At 40.2% G+C, this 20,109-nt stretch overlaps 1 protein-coding gene across 1 annotated transcript; it reads right to left on the bottom strand.

Moving 5' to 3' along the window:
• Window positions 1-453: 453 nt before the first annotated feature.
• pi4k2b (phosphatidylinositol 4-kinase type 2 beta) lies at window positions 454-18,977 on the bottom strand. Its single transcript, XM_079553424.1, has 11 exons — window positions 18,443-18,977; window positions 9,506-9,657; window positions 8,625-8,705; window positions 8,431-8,550; window positions 8,233-8,364; window positions 6,572-6,725; window positions 4,880-4,941; window positions 4,458-4,560; window positions 4,253-4,386; window positions 2,590-2,649; window positions 454-1,060 (listed from the first exon to the last, which is right to left on the bottom strand). The coding sequence occupies exons 1-11, from the start codon at window positions 18,780-18,782 to the stop codon at window positions 887-889; spliced, it is 1,512 nt and encodes a 503-aa protein (XP_079409550.1). The 5' UTR covers window positions 18,783-18,977; the 3' UTR covers window positions 454-886.
• Window positions 18,978-20,109: the final 1,132 nt, after the last annotated feature.

Genomic DNA, 20,109 nt, shown 5'->3' with positions numbered 1-20,109 from the left:
TGGAAAAATGTGAAGATGCAGACAGAAAACAACAGCTGTGAGCAAGTGCGAAACGCTATTCTTAAGTTAAACATTTCATCTTCGTATAAGTTACTGTAAAGGAGAAAGACTGGACGCCGGCCCCTGCGCCGACGAGCGAGAAAGACGCGCACAGCAATTAAATACAACAACAAATACATTCATTATCGCAAGAAAATCTTAAGTGCTTCCTTGCATTTGAAATGTTTGAGTAAAAGTGTATAGAAACCGTAAACAGATTACATTCAAGCAACACGCCGCATTTCTCTCCTCTCCTTCCGATATTCAAGTTTTCCTTTTCTTGAGGCATCCCCCTCTCCAACCACACACATATTTGGCAGTAGTGACGCGAAAAAGACACTGTTTTGCAATTGTGGTACTTGTTTAACTTGAAATCAAAAAACTGGGAAAGAGCTGGTGCCCAGTGGAGCTTCAATAAGTAATCGTCCAAGGCAAAGCATGTCCTTATTTACTCCCATTCTGTTTCGGAGTCTTCGGAAATACAGAAACACCATTTGTGGAAAGTGCTTGTTCTTTGGCCATTAGTCCCACTTGGAAATCTCGCCAGATTTTTAGCAGGAACTTTAAGTGGGTATGACAAACAAACAAAAAAAAAAAACTACTTCTGCCTCTCGATACACAAATCCCACTTCAGTAGAAAAGCTGATTATGCTTTTAAGTCACCATGGCAACCCAAACGTCCCCAAGGTCTCTCGAAGACACGGATATCACTCCGGCTTTTACAAAAATAGGAGCGAGCTAAGCCTAGTCTCACATACATTCAGTCTTTCACAGTATTCCGCTTTTTTCATCTGCCAATGTACCACACAATGCGGCGCGGGATTAAAATAATCACGTCCTCCGCAGTCTACCAGGAGGAGAAGAACGGGCGCTTGCAGTGAAACGTCTGTGTGAAGGCATTGCCCAGAGTCACCACGCGGCCCTGGCCACCCGACCGGCTGCGGTCCACCACGACGCGGGGCATCTGCACCAGCTGGATGGGGCTCTTTCCGTCCTTCAGAGCCTGGGTAAGATTCAGCACCTACAGAGAGCATACGTGAGTTACTGCAAATGATGGCAAACGATTATACAGACAATTCAAGGGGGACATATCATGCAAATTGTACTGCATTTGCCCTTTTGTTAGCATGACGTTAGCTAAAAAAACAAGCATGCATTCACTATTGGATCACGCCATTCCCTCTGCTACCTTCAGGACGCTCAGGCTAATTTCAAAAGCAGACAACATAGCAGGGTTATCAAAAAAAATAAATGGATTCCTCGATACTCCTTAAATTATACTAAAAGTGGTATCGAAGCTACATATACATTTGAGCCGGTATAGATACTTTCTGTGTTTCCTCCAGCCCCTCCACCTGGCTGTGCCTAAAAGTCAAACTAGAGTTAAAACACAATCCTATTTAAGATTTTGCTAAAAAATTGTACCCAGCTTTCTTTAGTTTGACCATTTTTGTGATGTTTATAGTTTTACATCCTTATTGGACACTGACAGGAAGTGACATAGAGGATTTTGCTGATTTTGAACTGCCGACCGTGTTATGTCAATGGCAAATGAGTGAGTCAAACTGGAATTTTACCTTTATCTATGTCACTTCCTGTCAGGAGCTTTAAAAAAAAAAAAAAAAATCCTTCTGATATTTACTTGATGTTTTTCATCTTAATAAGTCATATTTTCAAAAGCATTAAAACCTGTCATATGTACTTTAAACCCTGAATAAAGTTCTAAAACTAAATGCATCCATTGTTGAAATGTAGGATCTGATACTGGTGCTGGGCCAGGTTGAAAGGTGCAGGCACTTCTATAGAAACTTAAGAATTAGTAAGTGTTGCTAATGTTAGCTTAGCGCCCATTCATTTCTACGGCTTAGCCCAGTCTAGCGGTGTCCATTTGTTTACATGTATCAGTTAGCATTGGATATTAAGCCATTGTTCTCCTACAAATTTAATGATGCCAATATCAGCTGCATGTTTCCTTTCTGTACATGACTCATGAATATATATAGAGGAATTTTAAAGGCCACTTTTAACATTGGTGCTCTGAAAGAATGCACTGTTCTGCTCCTAAATGTGACAGTGACGGTGCAGTCTAGTAAATAGTTTATACTATTTATTAACATGCATAATTGTAGCATTTGACTTTAATTAAAGAAAACAAATTAGACCTTTTATTCAATTTATTACAATTAATTCTAAAGAACATGATAAAATCAAATAAAGTAATATATTGTTGAGTGTTCTGTAATGTAGATAATACATGGCAGATGGAAAAAGAGACAAAGGTTTCCTACAGCAAAAGCAGTTTATTAAAAAGGGACCTTTTTTGCCGTGGTTTCGAAATCGGTATTGTGTTTTATTGTCAGTATCAAAATCAAGTTTGATATTTTAGTATCGTGACAACACTCCAACATAGTCCTCACTCTGAAGTGCAATTGTAAAAACGTAAAAAAACACAGCACTGAGGTACTTAAAAGAATGTTTAAGCTACAAAATTGAACATGATATGTCCACTTTAAAGAAGACTGGTCTACTGAAGGGAGAAAATACACTCACCTGGCCTCTCATCACAGCCATTTGTCTGTCAAACATGTTCTTGTCAAAGCCTTTATCCGCCTGAAGAGAAAGACGTGACCAGACATTAGGGCTGCATTACATATTCTGGTGGCCATTTTCTTACAGCCTCAAAGTGTGAAATGGAATGAAAGTCACCCAAAGCGCTTCACACAGAAATAGGAGCGAGTTGAGCAACTACTGAACTGAATCTTTAGTGCATCAAATTTTACTGATAAACAAATGATGAAGAACTAAATAAAACCTATACATGCATTTCCAAAGACAGAATTATGCAATACTACAACATGTAAGAATATCTCTACTCAGGATATAAATGAAAGTGGAAACAGTGGCATTTGTATGTACTCCTTATCATTGCTCAAGAAGAAAACAGTTAAAACACGGCCCCAGAGACGCACGTTTATGTGATATAATCAGCAAATGTGGCACAGACGTAGCAGCTCTGTCTGTCGAGCTACAGCCGGATTTACTAAAGATCTGTATCACTCCTCAGACTAAATTACACATCACAGAGGAAACAGAAAACCTTTCTCTGTGATTTTTACAATTTGTCATGTCTCAGTCTGAGTCTCAGTGTTTAAAGCAGTACTAAGTAACTTATTTACCTTAATAAATCCTTTCCGTAGTCCCTCTGGGGGTAATACAAGTGTTGATGGGATGATTGGGGGGTCTTTCATCTCCCCCTGGTGTCTCTGGCCAGAAAACCATGTTTGCAACTTCGCTGCCCCCGGTGCGGAGAAAGCAATACACACTAATGTAATCACGAAGAAGAAGCTAACATGCTAACGGGCAAAGCTAACTGCGGGCTAACGTCACTTTAAACAGTATTTACAGCCAAGTTTGAGTGAAAAAAATATTTCTATTGTATAATTGGTTGTACAGTAACCCTCTCTCCCTTCGCCTTTCCTGTCAGCGTAGTATTTACTCTCCAAGACAATTAATAAATTAAAAAATCGTAACTTGCTACTACACCTGCAGTTGCGCTTATGGCCTCTAGGGGGAAGAGTTACTTAGTACTGCTTTAAGCTTCTCAAGATTCTAGCATGCTACCGGGTAGCAACTGTCAACAACACGATAAACACATGTGTGGCTCACATCTATGGACGCTGAGGAAATACTACAACACCTCAAATCTGATCTCTATCACATGTTGTATCCAAGGCTAGATGTTTGGAGTTTCGTTCAGGGCTTTCTCTTGGAGAGGCTTATCGCGTTGAAGCTGAATGCTAACCGGTAGCATGCTAACGTCTTTAGAAACTTAAACACCGACTCACTGGTTTCTTCACATAAACATGAGTCTCTGAGGCCGTGTTTTAACTGTTATCTTCTTGAGCAATGATTACGAGTACATGAAAATGTCACTGTCAGTTGTCTTTCTTTTATATCCTGAGTAGAGATATTGTTACCTGTTGTAGTACTGCATAATTCTACTTCGGTATTCAAAATGGCCGCAATAACAAAAGTCACATGACTGAAAGGCATGTATAGATACTATAGTATGTCTTGCCCCAAGTTTGGCTGGTGTCAAATCAAACAAAATCCTCACATCATATTACAAACATCCTATGAGTTCACAGTTTCCATAATAAAACGACACTCATCATTAAGTGGTTAGAACATTACGGTCAGTCCGTCTGATTACCTTGAACATCTCAAAGAGGTCTTCACAGAGGTCCTGGACAAAGTTCATGTCTGAGAGACGGGACAGCACCAAGTCTCTGGTTTCTTGGGAGAAGGCCACTTTAGCCTGGGGGAGCCAAGCCCAGTGGAAAGGGTCTAGAGGAGCAGCAAAGTAACATCAAAGAAACGGAGGCATAATTACAGATAAGACAGTGAAAGCTACATACATGCTCGCCACTCATCCGGGTGCTTAAAGGGAAACGCCAGTCCGTTGTCAATCGCGGCGATCTTAATGCAGGAGTCCGAGTTACTGTCAGGCCACTCCGCCCCCTACAGGGAACAGAGAATATAGATTATGTATAGGCCATGACGAATCCGGATATTGATCTCTGTGCTGAAGGATGATTAATTAAGACACATGACTCCACATATGATGGATGACGGGCTCAAAGGGGCAATGACCAGCCAGGTCTGGTCCTTTCCACTTACACGCCGCTTATTGTTTGACCATGTGGGCCTCTTCAAACAAATGAGAGAATACAGGACAGCAGTCACCTGAACTGTGTCATGTGATTAACGAGTACTTTCTATTTTTACATCCTTGTAACTGGGACACACACACACACACACACAGGTATTTTGAACAAACCTTTTCTGCATCTCCTTGACCTGGCTTCTCATACTTGATCAACCAGTTGTCATTTCCTCGATCTGACAAATAAAAGGTGTGTTCAGAAAAAAACGTGCTAGGAGGATATAATTATAACTTCACATACACCAAACAGTAATAACATCTTCTACTTCTAAAACAGCCTTTTAAACAACTTAAGGACAACTTTGCCGTGATATTTTTTGTAGTACAATCTCTGTGTCTAGAAAACGCCCCTCAAACTTTCGCCAGTAGAGGGCACAATGCTGCTTCTAGATCCTATACATGCAAGTTTGGTTAATAATATGTCTAGACTTGAAGTAGAGGTGGGCAAACGAAAGCCCGGGGCCAATTTCTACTGTATATGCACCGACTAAAACGACAACGAACAATGTTTTTCATGTGTTTAGTTCAATTACATTTTATTTGAGAATCAGACTGATTTGAAAAGCCCCAAACTGCAACCGGTCCAGCCATCCAAGCAAGTTAACAAAAAAAAAAGTTTGCCCTTACATGCTTTAAAGGCAGGGCAACTTAAATGTATTCATCCAGGTGTTGTATATCGGAGTGTGGGCTGGCATCTTTGAGGGCAGATTAAATATGTGCGAATGAAGCAAAACACCACTCCAGGTATGTTTTTAGTGAGGACATTACATTATAATGGCTAATTGGTAGATTTTGCATCACATACAGCAGGCCAAAGATGAAATGACTTTGTAAGGTTAATATTAAATGTTGTGATGGGATTTACGACTCTTCCCTGGGAGTGGAGTCTTTGGCATCTGTTAATTTCAAAGAGCTGTTCAAAATAACGCCAGATAACTCGCAATATCAATAAGATGCGATCGATAAAAGGCACACTTTTTATATTTAAATAATCTAAAACTAAAATGGGACTGACATTTCCACTTTGAAGAAAGGCCTGAAGTAGTATTCACATTTATGCAGTGATGGAGTTAATCCTTGGAAAAAGCTGTTGATTTAACTGTTTCTTCTTCTACAGTGTCAGCGCCTCGTTCTGTACTTCCTGATTACAATTGCATCATTGTTCAAACGCAAAAACTGTCCTCCACAATTTTAAAGCCCATAATCCAACATTATCGACTTTGAGCCGTTCTGTGCTCAAAGTGTGTTGATCACGCACTGCTGGAGCTGCTAACACGCCTTACTTCCAAAATGTAGGTTATTTTTTATGAAAATTATTCCTATAGCTGCCAGCAGGAGGAGCTCCGAGTCACCAGCTCTTTCCCCTGCATTGCATTGTTACCATTTAATTCTTACAGAGACGTGTTTTCAAATTCTAAAATGCAAAATATCAAAGCTAAGGCACAAAAGAATGTTTTGAAGTCTATTTTTAAGCTCCATATGCATGACATGTCCACTTTAAAGAGCCGGTCGGTCATGAATGTCACATCACTAATGCTGTAGACACAGACCATGACAGAATGGGAACACCCACAAGATTAGCAGTTTCTGAGAAAGACTGAGTCAGTTGTTTTTAGACTATTTTTATGTATTTGACCAAAGGTAAAGAGGAATAGCCACCGATGTTCCCTGCTACAAAAAGAAAATCTAATTAGAGTATAACCAGCTGGCAAAGAAACAATGTTATTTACATAAGCCACACACGGGACAGTGCTAGTGTCTATAACCAGGTCTCTGTAAACATTGAATGTGCACGCCCTGAGTTACCTGTGTTTCGGATCACGTAATCCAACACCACCAGGCGCTCAAACTGAGACTGCAGCTGCTTCCTGATGTTCTCCGGCAGCGGCTCGGCTTCAAAGCGCCGGAGCCAGAAATCCGCCTCACGATACCCCTCCACAAAGAGCTGAAACGAGCCCACCTACAAACACACACATACGGTACTTATGCAAAACAGGCCAACAACCAGCAGTGCATGAGAGGAAGCTTCCGTAATCTACATCCTGAAACAGTATCTGCAGTATCTTTTAACCCTATTCGTTAACTGAAATGACATGGTTCATTTTCAAGGGCATTCGCACGGGATCAGCAAAGTCAGTAATGCACTCATTTTACTGAGGTTTTTTCCAGAAATAATGGATAATGAACACTGAATGAAGCCAACAAGCCTGTTATTAATTCGTGATGCGAGCATTAACTCTCAGGTTTGTTTATGTGAGCTTAGCTTTAGCGAATTATGGTGCGATCATGTGGACTGGGGAGCTCGTTTTCCCGAGATGTAACGTCATTGTCCCTGATTTGTTTGTGTGGTTTTTATGTGGGACAGTGAGGATTTTGATGTCATTAAATAAAAATGGTCTTTTATCATTGATTAGCGCTTGCTGAGCTAATCATTTAAATGTATCGTCAGCATCTCAAAAGCTAAAATGTTAGTTTGTCAGTTGTAAAGGGGCTAGATGCAAGTTGGCCATTTTATACTCACTACTGCCACCTCAGGTCATATGTGTAGCTGCAGCTTCTATATTAAGCTCGTGCATGACGGCACTTCGGACCCAAAGTAACAACTTTTTGAGTGACAGTGCAGGATTTTAGAGGCAGTTGTGGTGAACAGGTCTGGGCTCATTCTACACCCTAGGACAGGAGTAGGCACCGTCAGGCCTGGGGGCATAATCCGGCCCTCCAGCACAGAACCTCTGGCCCCCAATATGATTTGGAGAAATATTATTATGCCAATAAGGAATCAAATACCTGTTAAAGTACTTTTTATAGAGTATTTTTTAAAAGTCCTTGCAGAACATCACAGTTGGTCATATATAATGTAAGACAGTGATTCTGAACTGATGGGTTAGTACTCAAAAGTGGGTCGCGAGCCTATAGGGGTTGTTTCAATCATAATTTCAGTCTTCAAAGCAAATCCAGGGCTTGTTCAAAAGAAACATGTGTGGTAAATACAATATTTTATACAATATATGACAAACTATAGTTTTATTTGGGTCGCAGCTTGTCATGAAGGTAATGGCGGGTCTCGGAGCCGGACCACTTTAGAACCATTGATGTAGAACATTGGCATTTGAAGAAAATGGTTCTTAACTTTAGGCTACAATGGTGAGGTTTGGCCCTCGGTGTTTTGGCAGAGATGAAAATCAGCCCTCCGTGACGCAAACTTGCCTACTCCTGCCCTAGGACATTGCTGGAACATGTAGGGAGATGAAAATACATAGCAAAAACAAAATTCCTAGCATTGACGTCAGGCATTTCACACGCAAAAAAATTGACCTTCAAAATTACAGACATGGCAGATTCACACGGGAATAGAAACTCCAAGGACGTCAGTAATATTTATTTTTCACTTGAGGTCCTAACTAAAAAGCTAAAATGATGCCACCTAATTTCTATTGGAATTAAAGACCAAGTTATTTTTGGTTTACCTTGGGAGGCAGGCCGACTCTGTGGAAGCGCCGTCCGACTTTGGGGACCTTCTCTAAAGCATACTTTTTTCCTCTAGATTTGGCTCGGTCTATTGCGTTGTAGTGGAAGGTCTCACTGGCCAAATACACCACCTGATACACAAAACAAAAAGTGACTATCAAAGAAACTTTCACCAGAATATCCTTTAACACTCATACCTTTGTTTTGGGCACGATACCGAGGCCAAGCTTGGAGTCGACCAACGAGGCGGCGGCTTCAGAGAGGTAACCTTGATTTGGCAACAAGCAGCCTCGACCGAAACAACACGGGCAACAAAGCTGAGAACACAGAAGATGGTTTGAGTTCTACAGTTCACAATGAAACACAAGAGAGGCTACAAAACAATGTGTACCTTGTGAAAATATTTGGTCCATTTCGGGTTTAGGTGACCATATGGTTCCTCTGACTTTGGTTTGAACACACCAATGATTTTCTGTTGATAAGACAAAAAAGTAGGTCAACTATAAATAAGAAATGCACCAGAGATTTTGCTTCCGATACCGATACTGGGGGTTTGAGTATGTGCCGAAAGCCGATATTAACCGATATCAAGAGACTTTCTAAAAAGTCGTCTGTTCTGAGTGAAGTGATTTTTCTTCTCGAGTGTGAGATTTAAAAAAAAGTCTGACCTTCTCTTGCAAACGAGATGTTACAGATCAATAATATGCAATTATAAACTAATGGAGATTAAAAAGGTAAAAATACTTGAGATATGGTTAACATTAAAACACTACAGAGAGTTCGATGTAACAGCAACTCAGCCGCAAACGGACCTGTTCCATGGCTTTTCCTCCACTTTTTATACAGTTTGTAGCTAATGTTAGCCTATGTAAATGTATGCCAACATCTGCAAACACGGCAGATCTCCATGGTGACAGTGGAACTTCCCGAACTCTATTGTATCTATTAATAAACTAATGGAAAAAAAATCTACACTACTTTAAATAACCTCAACAGGCTTTAGGTTAATTTTAACAATAAATGCATTCTCACATAAAACGATCTGATCATTACAGTTATATTCCATATACAATTATATTCCATATTCATTGAGATAAAGTTGGTGAAAGTTGTATCTTTAAAAATGTCGAGAACCAAGACAGGTATCGGCTCAGTATCGAATATTTGTAGCCAATACCCGATATCGTATTATTTCCAGTATCGGGTCGGTGCATCCCCACGCATCAACTAGAATCCGTAACTTTAGAATCCGTCTCATGATTTGCGGCGTACCCCTTTAGGATCTTTGACGAAGTAGCTCCCACTTGAGCCTTGGGAGATTCTCTCTGGGTTGAACCCGTTCTCAATCGCTTGTTCTGCCCTTTGGATGATGTCTGCAAACTCGGGATCGTCTGGGAAATGGTTGACGTCGCCATGATGAGCACCTGGAGAGGAAACACACTTTTGAGTCACGTGATACAAGCCAATGTCCAGGATCTTTCTAGAATTGAACAAGTGTGGACATTTCCTATAGATATCTGGAATTCCATGCACACTCCATATTAAACCATTGGACTGGACTTCTGACAGTGAATTGTAAGTTTTATCGCAGGGCAATGAATCGAATTTTAATCTAATCGTGATTTTAATAAAGGTCACGATAATCCCGTGGTGCGTATTAATCGAGGAGAATTGGCCAGTCCTGTCGCAGTCTGGAAAAAATATGGACGACGCAATGCGGCAGCGCCTGTCAGGTCAATCCCAGGGAAACACTCGGCCCAAAACAAACAGGAAGCCCAGGATGGCACATGCGGCACAAAGAGGAGAGGACCTGGTGATTTTTTGTGTAAAATCAGCTACAAAGTTGCGCTAACTCGGCTAAAGGGTAAAACAGAAACACACGGGGAGCCTCAGAGGACCAGGATGTAGGGCTGTCACGATAATTACTATATCGACTTATCGTTCAATAAATAACAGATTAACGATATATTTTTGGGCTCGACATTTATCGTCTGTACATTTCTTAGCATTTCCCCCTATGTTTTCTTTGTAAAACTTACATTTTTAACTGAAGCCAATGCATTATATTTCATGTTTATTGCAGCTCGTGTGGTATTTTAGGATATGATGATGCACTTTTACAACAGAGGTTTACTGTCATTTTTATGCCTGAGTGTTGACATTATCCAGTATCGTTAAGAGTCAATAATATCGTTTATCGCGATACTTTCTTGCCTCAATATATCGAACTCAAATTCGATATCGATATCAAATTTGTTATCGTGACAGGCCTACCAGGGAGCCTACCAAGAGTTTAAGAGGAACTATTGATGCTGTTTGGACCATGTGGATTTGTTTTGAAGGCGCAGCGGTGGATAAGCTGGACTTCGAACAGTGAATTCTAAGTTTGATCGTCTTTGTTACTAATAAATGCGCAGTTTGAGGCTCTGCACACAAACATGCTCTCATTGACATCTTCAAACATTCATATTTTTTGCGTCTCCTTTACAGATGTTTGTGTGTTGTTGTCAGGGGGTGTTGTATTGTGACACTAGAAGTTTAGAGCTTGTTTTTGCTGCTGACTTATAGCTGCAGTGTTCAATTTGGCCGCACCATCTATTTTATCATCTTAAATACTTAGAAATGGGCTGTTTACTAGCATTTCATAAGTTGTGCTAAACTCCGTGAAGTCATGGCTTTGTGAGGCTCTGCATAAACACAAACCACGAGCCAACTCTCACTGTCGGCTTCTGACATTCCACTTTTTTGCATCTCCTTTACAGATGTTTGTGTGTTATGTGGTACGTGAACAGGTCAAGTGACATGGGGATGTTGTTCTGCGAGGCTTAGAAATGTGGAGCTTGTTTTTGCTGATGCCAAACAGAGTTAGATACAGTTTTCAGTCCGGCCGCAGCATCGGTTTACTTGCTCGTCCAAGAAAGGCCACGTTTATTGTTTTTTATCGATAAATCATTGAAAATATCGAAGCGAACATCGAGATCGATCAATATAGGGAAAATAATCATGTTTTTTTCCCGCCCAGCCCTACAGAAAAGCATTTGTATTTACCAGTACGGATCCACATTTCATAACAAATGAGTCGCACAATCCGTATTCTTTAACCCAATTTATATGTAAATAGAGTTTGGTAAATAATAAGCACAAAGGATTTTTTTTAACATAATAAATCTGGCCATTAAAATGTCTTTAATCCTTCAAAAGAAATTTCGAGAGAGGAGGGGATTTTTGGCCTTGATGTGTACAAAAGCCTCGCATTTCTTCAAACAAAAAAAAGAAAAGGGACTGGGTTTTTCCGTAACCTCCCGTGATCTTTTGGCTCCCGACCACTCGGTGAAGAACCAAAGAGCTGCTCACGCTGCCTTTGACACCTTCAGGAGCTTTCATGTTCCCACCTTTGATGGACAGTTTAGCCGCGTCAGGCTTTTGGCATAGGAACCGTGCCCCTCTTTTGAAGGAGACTCCGCCGAGGCAATTAGGAAGCCTTGGACAAAGAGAGAACAGCGCCGACGATGCTGGATAAGGACTGAGGAGTCAAATGGAGGAGTCCTTAGAAAACATCGGAGACTCCACACAGCCGGTCAGATTAGTGTGCGGTACAGCATTAGTGGTTGAGATAAAAGAGGCCATTATCGATTTCAAAATTGCACTTACATTACATCATCTTACTCTCAAACAAATATATTCCTTCATTGTTATTATAAGCGGCTGTTAAACGCCTTTATCACACTGCTTTTCTAGTACACCCATTGATCGCTATGCACACCGCCGGTAATCCTGCAAATATTTTCCTAAGGAGCAAAGGCTGAGAGACTATTTAACTTCAGAAGATCTGTCCATACATCGTGTTCTTATGCTTGCACAGAGGACTGGTGCATATTTAATGTCGGTCTTTGTGCCCCGGCTCGGTTAATGGACCCAGATGAGCCGTGCCCCAGCGGGAGGTCGGAGCCACAGGCCAAGAAGAGCAAACACCGCTCCTCCCTCTGGAAACTTCCATCCGCAGATCCGGGACCAATCAATTGATGTGCATTAAGCGAGAGCGCGTATAAGCACATAATTACAGGTATGTGTGTCAGGTGGATTTGATGCAGTGTAAAAATAGGATCCTATGCTTTCAGCGCTGATCTTTCTATCCAAGTTCTTCCAAAGATTATCCATAATAATCCATTTTGCAAAGTACAAAAAAAGCAAGTCATACATTCTCGTTTAGCATTTGTTATTTGTGATGTATAAAAGAGTTTACTGACAGGGAGGACTTTCACTGCAACAACTCGATATATTGTTTTTTTTAAATTGAAATTAAATGCTCAAACCACTCTTCAATAGTGCTGGTTTGCATTATTTTTTCCCCGATTTTTTCATTTTAAGCGATACTTGGTTTTCGATACAGATACCTGAACGCTACTTTTTCGATACCTATTAGGGCTGAACGATATGGACAAAATCTCATATCTCGATATTAATGCTAGATATCTCGATATGATATATCTATGGGTTCGGTGAAAGTATTGGTTAGTTATATCTTGCTTTTTCAAAATTAATATCTTGAATGTGCATATCTCGATATTGATACAATATCTTATATATATCTTCAGCCCTTATACCTATACTAAATTATTTGTGATACAGAACAAAAGATTTTTTTTTCCTTCCATTGAATTTCTTTTTCATTTGTATCATTTGTTTGAGGTGAAACAAGAAATTCCTTTAACTACAAAACGGTGTGAAAAAAAACACTATTTTTCCTCAAATTTTTAACCAATTTTTCCACGTTTTTTCCCAAAATATATATTTTTTTCCAAATTCCTTTTACTTCCCCCAATTTTTTCCAAATGTTCCTTTTTCCCCAAAAATCTTTTTTACATTTTTTTTTTATTTGCCTCCAAAAATTTTTCTATTTTGTTTTCCCAAATTTTCCCAAATTTTTAACATTTTTCACCCACAAATTTCCCCAATTTCTTTCCCATTTGACCCCATTTTTTTTTGACAACTAATGTTTCACTTCGTTTTTCTTTAAAACTTTGAAATAAGTTTTTCAGTACCAGTTTTCGATACTTATATACAGTATATATACATTTTTTCAATACCCTTTTTTCTCGATACCAGCCTGGTCACTCCATTGTGGTTCTTTTTCCTCCCTGCTCGTATAATTGCCTGCGTGATCCAGCGGCGTCCAAAGCAAAGGTAACTCGAGCCTCTGCGATTGTCATTTCAAACGGCCACAGGAAACGGGATGCCTGTGATTTGGGCCTCACTTTTGTACCGGTGTCCTAGATTTCTAGAACATGGTCAAACAAAACCATCCCGTGAGCAGCAGGGGGGGTAGAGAGAGAGAGAGAGAGAGAAAGACCCAAATAACCCAAATAGATAAAAGCAAAAAAACAAAAAAAAAACAATGATCTAAAAATGATCCATCAGAGAAACGAGGTTGAGCACGAGGCGGGGGTGTCGTGTTAAAACCAATTAGCTGACAGGACTCAGAATGTGCTGCTGCTGCTATGGTTACTGATCACCTTGTCATCTCGCTGTGGCCACAGTTTGTTGTTGTTATTCACTTATTTTTAACAAGACAATCAGTGGCAGATCAGTGGCAGATATAATCCACCAGATGGACTCCGGTAATAAGACAGTTCTGTGGAAGCAGGATGCGTAATAAGGAGATGGCTAATGGAAAGGCTGGGTACCATTTACATTTATTTCGATTCCAGTGACTATATGGACTATACTTCATGCACGAGCTTAATATAAAAGGTGCAGTTACACGTATGACCTGAGGTGGCAGTAGTGAGTATAAAATGGCCAACTTGCATCTAGCCCCTTTAAAAGATTGTTTTTTGATACCGATACCTGAACGATACTTTTTCTGATACCTATACATGCGTTTCCAGTGACATCACGCACAGTTCTGGCGGCCATTTTGAATACCGAAGTAGAATTATGCACTGCAACATGTAACAATATTGCTACTTAGGATGAAAATGAAAAACAAATGATTGGCAGTGGCATTTTTATGTAATCGTAATCATTGCTCAAGAAGATAATAGTTAAAACACGACCCCAGAGACGCACTTTTATGTGATATAATCAGCAAATGTGGCACAGACGTAGCAGCTCTGTCTGTCGAGCTACAGCAGGATTTACTAAAGATCTAAATTAACACATCAAAGAGGAAACAGAAAACCTTTCTCTGTGATTTTTACAGTTTGTCATGTCAACAGAGTCTCAGTCTGAGTCAGTGGCTGTGTCCGAATGTCCACCCTAGTCCCTAACCCCTCATTCACTACGCTACATAGGGCCGCACTATAGTGAACTACACTGTGTTCCAAATTATTATGCAAATTGGATTTTTGTGTCAAAAAGGTAAAAAAAAATAAAAAAAATAATGAAACTCATGGATGGTATCGTGTCTTGGGGCTCTTTAAATCACTGACATTAATCTCAGAGACCTGGGATGATTAGTTTTCAGTTAAGGGAAAAACTACTGAAAAAGGGTGTTCCACTTTATTATGCAGATCATCATTTTCAAGCAATATGGGAAAGAAAAAGGGTCTTTCTGCTGATGAAAAGCGTGAAATAGTTGAATGCCTTGGTCTAGGTATGAAAACCTTCGATATTTCATGAAAGATTAAGTGTAATCATCATACTGAGAAGAGATTTGTGGATGATTCAGAGCACACTCCGGTTTGTGCAGATAATGGCACAATATGGACGGTTTCTGCCAGACAAACACATCAGATTAAGAGAACAGATGCTACAAAGCAGCATACAGGTATTTGAAGCTGCTGGTGCCTCTGGATTCTTCCAAATATCAAGATGTAGGACCCTCCAGAGGCTGCAGTTGTGCATAAACTGTCTATAAACCGTTAATTGAATGCTGATGAACAGAAACGGCTGCAGTGGCTCAGAAATACATGAGGACTCATTTTCAAACAGTCTTGTTCACTGATGAGCGCCTTGTAACCCTGGATGGTCAAATCAATGGAGTAGTGGATGGTTGGTGAATGGCCACAATGTCCCAACAAGGCTGTGACGTCAGTAAGGGGTGAGCGGAGTCATGTTTTGGGCCAGAATCATGAGGAGAGAGCTGGTCGGCCCCTTTAGGCCCTTTTAGGCTCCCTGAAGGTGTGAAAATGACCTTTGAAAATATGTGGAGTTTCTGACTGACAACTGTCTTCTCTGCTACTAAATGAAGAGCCGTGCTTTCCCTAACAAAAAATGAAAACGAAAAATGTAATTTGCATAATAATTTGGAACGCAGTGTATATAGTCCACTGATTCTGTTGGCGATTCGGATTGAAGCCCGCTACTTTCTCCGTTGATGTTTTTTTGTTTTGTTTTTTAATCTGAAATTATTTATTGTTACAAACGTTTATTTTGTGAAACAGAACGACTGTTTTGGCACTTTTACAGGCATTCTATTTGACATTTAAATTCAAATTAAAACTATCAATAAAAAATAAAAAAAGAATCACTCCAGCGTTAGCTCAAAGATGTGCTGAAACTAAGTAGGTCAGAGCCGGGTGTCCGAAGCGCCAGCAGATTGAGTGACTAAATTTGCTAAAAGTTCGCTAATGTAACCGTTTATATTCAAGTCGTTTATTCGTGAGAAATACACAACACACGACTGAAACAGCTGATTTCATTCAGTCGTGTTGCTTCGTTCAAAGACCTGTCACTGTCAGGCTCTTCTCCGACTCTCGCAATGCATTGTGGTCTATATTGACCCGTTTAGTGACCATCGATGCTCACTACTTTTCGAGATGCATTGTGGGAAATTTCGAGTGCCCTACTTTTTTCTCTCTGGACATTCGGACGGACACCCCTACAAAATGGTGTGATCACTATATAGTGAATAGTATGGACATTCGGTAGGGCTGCAACTAACGATTATTTTGGTAATCGATTAATCGACCGATTATTTTTACGATTAATCGATTAATCGCTTGGCTGTGAAAGGTGCATGGAAATTGTTTGTTTTTTTCAATTTTTTTATCACATGAAGCTAAAGTGGCGCCGCTTGAGGACATGTGGATGGAGTAAACTTAAAGTAAACGTTTGTAGGAGGCTCTTTGTGCTAATTCTGCTTTGATTGGACGAGACAAAGACAGATATTTATGAAATTTACAATGTACAAAACTCTGCAGACCCTAACTTTAAAAAACAAAGTAGGTTTTCATCCAAAATACATAATTGTCATGTCTTTTTTGCTCAATTTTAGTCTGTGTTTACTAGAAAACGATTAATCGATTACTGGAATAGTTGACAACTATTTTAGTAATCGATTAGTTGTTTCAGCCCTAACATTCGGACACAGCCATCAAGACGTTAGCATGCTACCGGTTAGCATGCTACCGGTTAGCAACTGCAAGGCTTCAACATGATAAACACATGTGTGGCTCACATCTGTGAACGCTGAGGACATACTACAGTAACAGCATGTTGTATCTCTTGGAGAGGTCAGAGCTGAGCTGTTGAAGATAATGCTAACCGGTAGCATGCTAACAAAACACTGACTCACTGGTTTCTTCACATAAGAAATCGTGCTTCTCTGGGGTCGTGTTTTTACTCTTTTCTTCTTGAGCAATGATTACGATCAAATAAAATGTCACTGTTAATCAACTGTCTTTCAATTTCATCCTGAGAAAAGATATTGTTACATGTTGTAGTACTGCATAATTCTACTTCAATATTCAAAATGGCCACCATAACAACAAAAATCACATGACTGAAGAGCATGTATACTAAAATATTTTTTTGTCTTTTTTTTTAATGGGGTAGATAAATGAGTAAGAATGTGTAACAAAAAATTGGGGGAAATGGGGTAAACATGAAGCACAAAAAATTTGAAAATGGGGGAAAAATTAAATAAAAAAGTTTGGAGGGAAAAAAATATATATAATTTGACCTGAAACCACCATGTTACTTCCTGTAAAGCTGTCCCTGGACCAAAAGCAAAGACTTGGGTCTGCTTTCAATACTTTTATTGCTACGATACCAGCAGTACCTAAACCTTTTTTCCGATATCATACTGGTCTAGTTTAACAGTACTCCCTATACTCTTCACCCCGTTTCGCCCTGCACTTCCCTGTCCGATCAAGAGTCTACAAAATCCTCAAAAAGAAGATACGAGTCTTTCAATACCTAGAATGAGGAAGCTTAAACTGTTAACATTTGGTTGTATTATAGCACGACTGAAGTTACATCACAAGCCGAGCATATCAGGCGCTCATATCACTGTGCTGAGTAACCAAAGTACAGACTCCAACATCAGCAAACACACGTCAGGTTATCTCTTAGGAAGGAGGGTGGGTTTGGGATTCAAAATGTCCTAATACGCTGTTTTAGATGGGCCTGTAAAACGTCATCACCTCATGGTCTTGTGCGCTCCTTGAATAAAATCAGCCATTGTTTCCTGCCACATGACTTTGACATATCTTTACCAGCACTGTCTTCAACATTGTCCTTTTTAAAACAGGTTCATGAATGGCTACTACTTTTTCACCATTTTAGAAAGTATTTATGATTTCCCTTTCCCTGATAAGCTACATTATCTAGGAGCATTAGTACTGTGTAGGGAGGGATAACTACTGTACAAGTAAAGCAGCATCAGCATTACTGTTCTGATGGAAGTAAGATTGAACTAAAAAAAAAATCTGTCTCTGTTGCAAACCTGTGAACATCGTAACTCCCACCTGAAGCCAGCACATTTTCTCAAGTTCGGCTTTACCCAAATCTAAAAGCTTCTCGACTATAGGACAGTGCCTCATTTGAAAGCTAAGATATTTAAGATCTCTATGTTTTTTTTTTTGCTTTGTCATCACTTTTTTGTTGTATTTTTTATGCCTGTTTTGCTGTCTTTTCTTTTTTTGCTCTTTTGACGCTTTTTGGTGCCTTTTCATCCTCATTTACGTCACGTTTTGTCGCTTTTTAATGACGCTTTTTTTCCTAGCTTTTAAATTAGGGTCAAGTCAAACTGGAGAAAAGGGGATTCTTGGCTAAAGTCAATAGGTTAAAGTTAAGAGGTTAAATAAGCAACAGACCTGATAATGTGTAATAAAACAATCGTTCAGATGTTTTGAGTAAATTACCTCTGTAGCCTAATGTGCTTCATGGGAACTAAAAGTCCTCTACCAATTTGGTGAGAGCTCCACATGTCTGACATCAGAGTTCTATGGACCACAGTAACCTCTCTTTGTCCAAACCAATTACCTGGGGAGGCCAGGGTGTCCTTATCTGAGGATGAGCTGTGCCTGTTCCTTCGCCTCTTCTCTCGCGCTGGCCGTGGAGACGCAGAGCTTCCTGCTAGGCAGGGCAACAGCAGCGCCTCTTCACCGGAGCCGTCCGTCTCCAACTCGGTCAAGACGCTCTCACGAGAGTCCGAAATACGAACGGCTCCTCCGGGATTCACCGCGAGCCCGAGCCCTATCCGGTTGTTGTCAGATAACACCGTTTGAGAGTCTTCGGGGTGAAAGTTACACTCTGTCGCCGTCCCCGTGCTGTCCAGCACGGGCTCGCCTTCTGCCTCTGTCGGGTCGCACTCGAACATCATTTTGGCTCAGCTTTTAGGACCTGTACCTTATTGTTCACAAACCAACACCGACTGTCATTTACGCGGTCAGTTGTCCATTTCAAGGCTGAGTATGACTATCTAAATCTGCCCAATTTGGTTGAAACAGCTGCCTCTCCACAGATACGTCCACATAATCCGTCAAGCTGCTTCCGCCGCTTCCTCTTTATCAGTCCGCGCATGCGCACAAAACAAGTAAACGCCGCCGTCCAAAGATGCCTTCAGGTGAGACTTGAAATGTCAAAACTTCACGGTTATTTTTATTTATTTGAAAAGGGTACTGCACCACTTTGGGGTTTCTACACACAATAGTCTTTACGCATTTGGTGACTGTTAGTTGGGTTGCCAGATTATGCAAAAACATTAGGAGTTACAGGTTTAGTTATGGATAATAGATTTGGAAAGTTGCACCCGTATTACCTTGGCATCAGAGGTTATTTAGTTCTATGGGCTAAACAGAGAACAATGCAGCTGTAGTTCCTTGGTATGATACGGTTTTCTAAAATTGCATATATTTTTTTTTCTGTGTTCAGAATGCAGTTGCAGAATTTAGCCGCTAGATGTCGAAAGAGAAACATAGAACTATCGTATGTGTATGACTACCTCATTCAATTTACACAAGTGAGCGTGACATTACCCTTTGAATCACCTAACCTCTTAACCCCCACCTGAACACAGCCCGTTTTCTCCAGTTTGGCTTTACCCAAATCTAAAAACTTCCCGAAAATGCGTCAAAAAAGCTGAAAAAAATTAGACCAAAACGAGGGTAAAAATGTGATCAAAGAGCGAGAGAAATGTGACAAAAAACGATGAAAAAGTAGCAAAAATGTGACAGAAAGTGACCCCCCAAAAAAAGGACGAATCAGTGACAAAAGAGCAACAATAATGAGACACAAATGAGAATGAAAATGCTGCAAAAATGATATGAAAGGAAAATTATCCATTTAGATGAGCTTTGTAGATTTGGGTAAAGCTGGACTGGAGAAAACGTTGCCTGATTGGTTAAGAGGCAAGTCAAGCGTCCAAAGTTTATAAACCAAATGACATTTATTGAAGTGTTGAAGCAGTTCTAAGTAACTCATGCCCCTAGAGGCCAAAGGCGCCACTGCAGGTGTTGTAGCATGCTGCGTTTTTAACTCATTAATTGTCCGTGAGAGTAAATACTACACTGACAGAAAAGGCAAACGGAGAGAGGGATATTGTTCATCCAATTACACAATGGAAATCATTTTTTTTCACTCAAACTTGGCTGTAAATACTGTTTAAGTGGCGCTAGCCCACAGTTAGCTTTGCCCGTTAGCCTGTTAGC

The sequence above is a fragment of the Gobius niger genome (assembly GCF_951799975.1).
Source record: "Gobius niger genome assembly, chromosome: 3".
Lineage (NCBI taxonomy): Eukaryota > Metazoa > Chordata > Actinopteri > Gobiiformes > Gobiidae > Gobius > Gobius niger.
The sequence above is the reverse complement of the archived record's forward strand: the minus strand, read 5'-3'. Positions and strand labels throughout refer to the sequence as shown.

Bases quoted from the DNA above. Each gene is read 5' to 3' on its own strand.
- pi4k2b (XM_079553424.1), bottom strand. From the start codon at position 18,782: ATGATGTTCGAGTGCGACCCGACAGAGGCAGAAGGCGAGCCCGTGCTG. The intron at 9,658-18,442 runs GTAATTGGTTTG...TTTCCTCTCCAG, and splicing joins GGACACCCTGGCCTCCCCAG to GTGCTCATCATGGCGACGTC. The intron at 2,650-4,252 runs GTAATCAGACGG...CTTTCTCTTCAG, and splicing joins ACCTCTTTGAGATGTTCAAG to GCGGATAAAGGCTTTGACAA.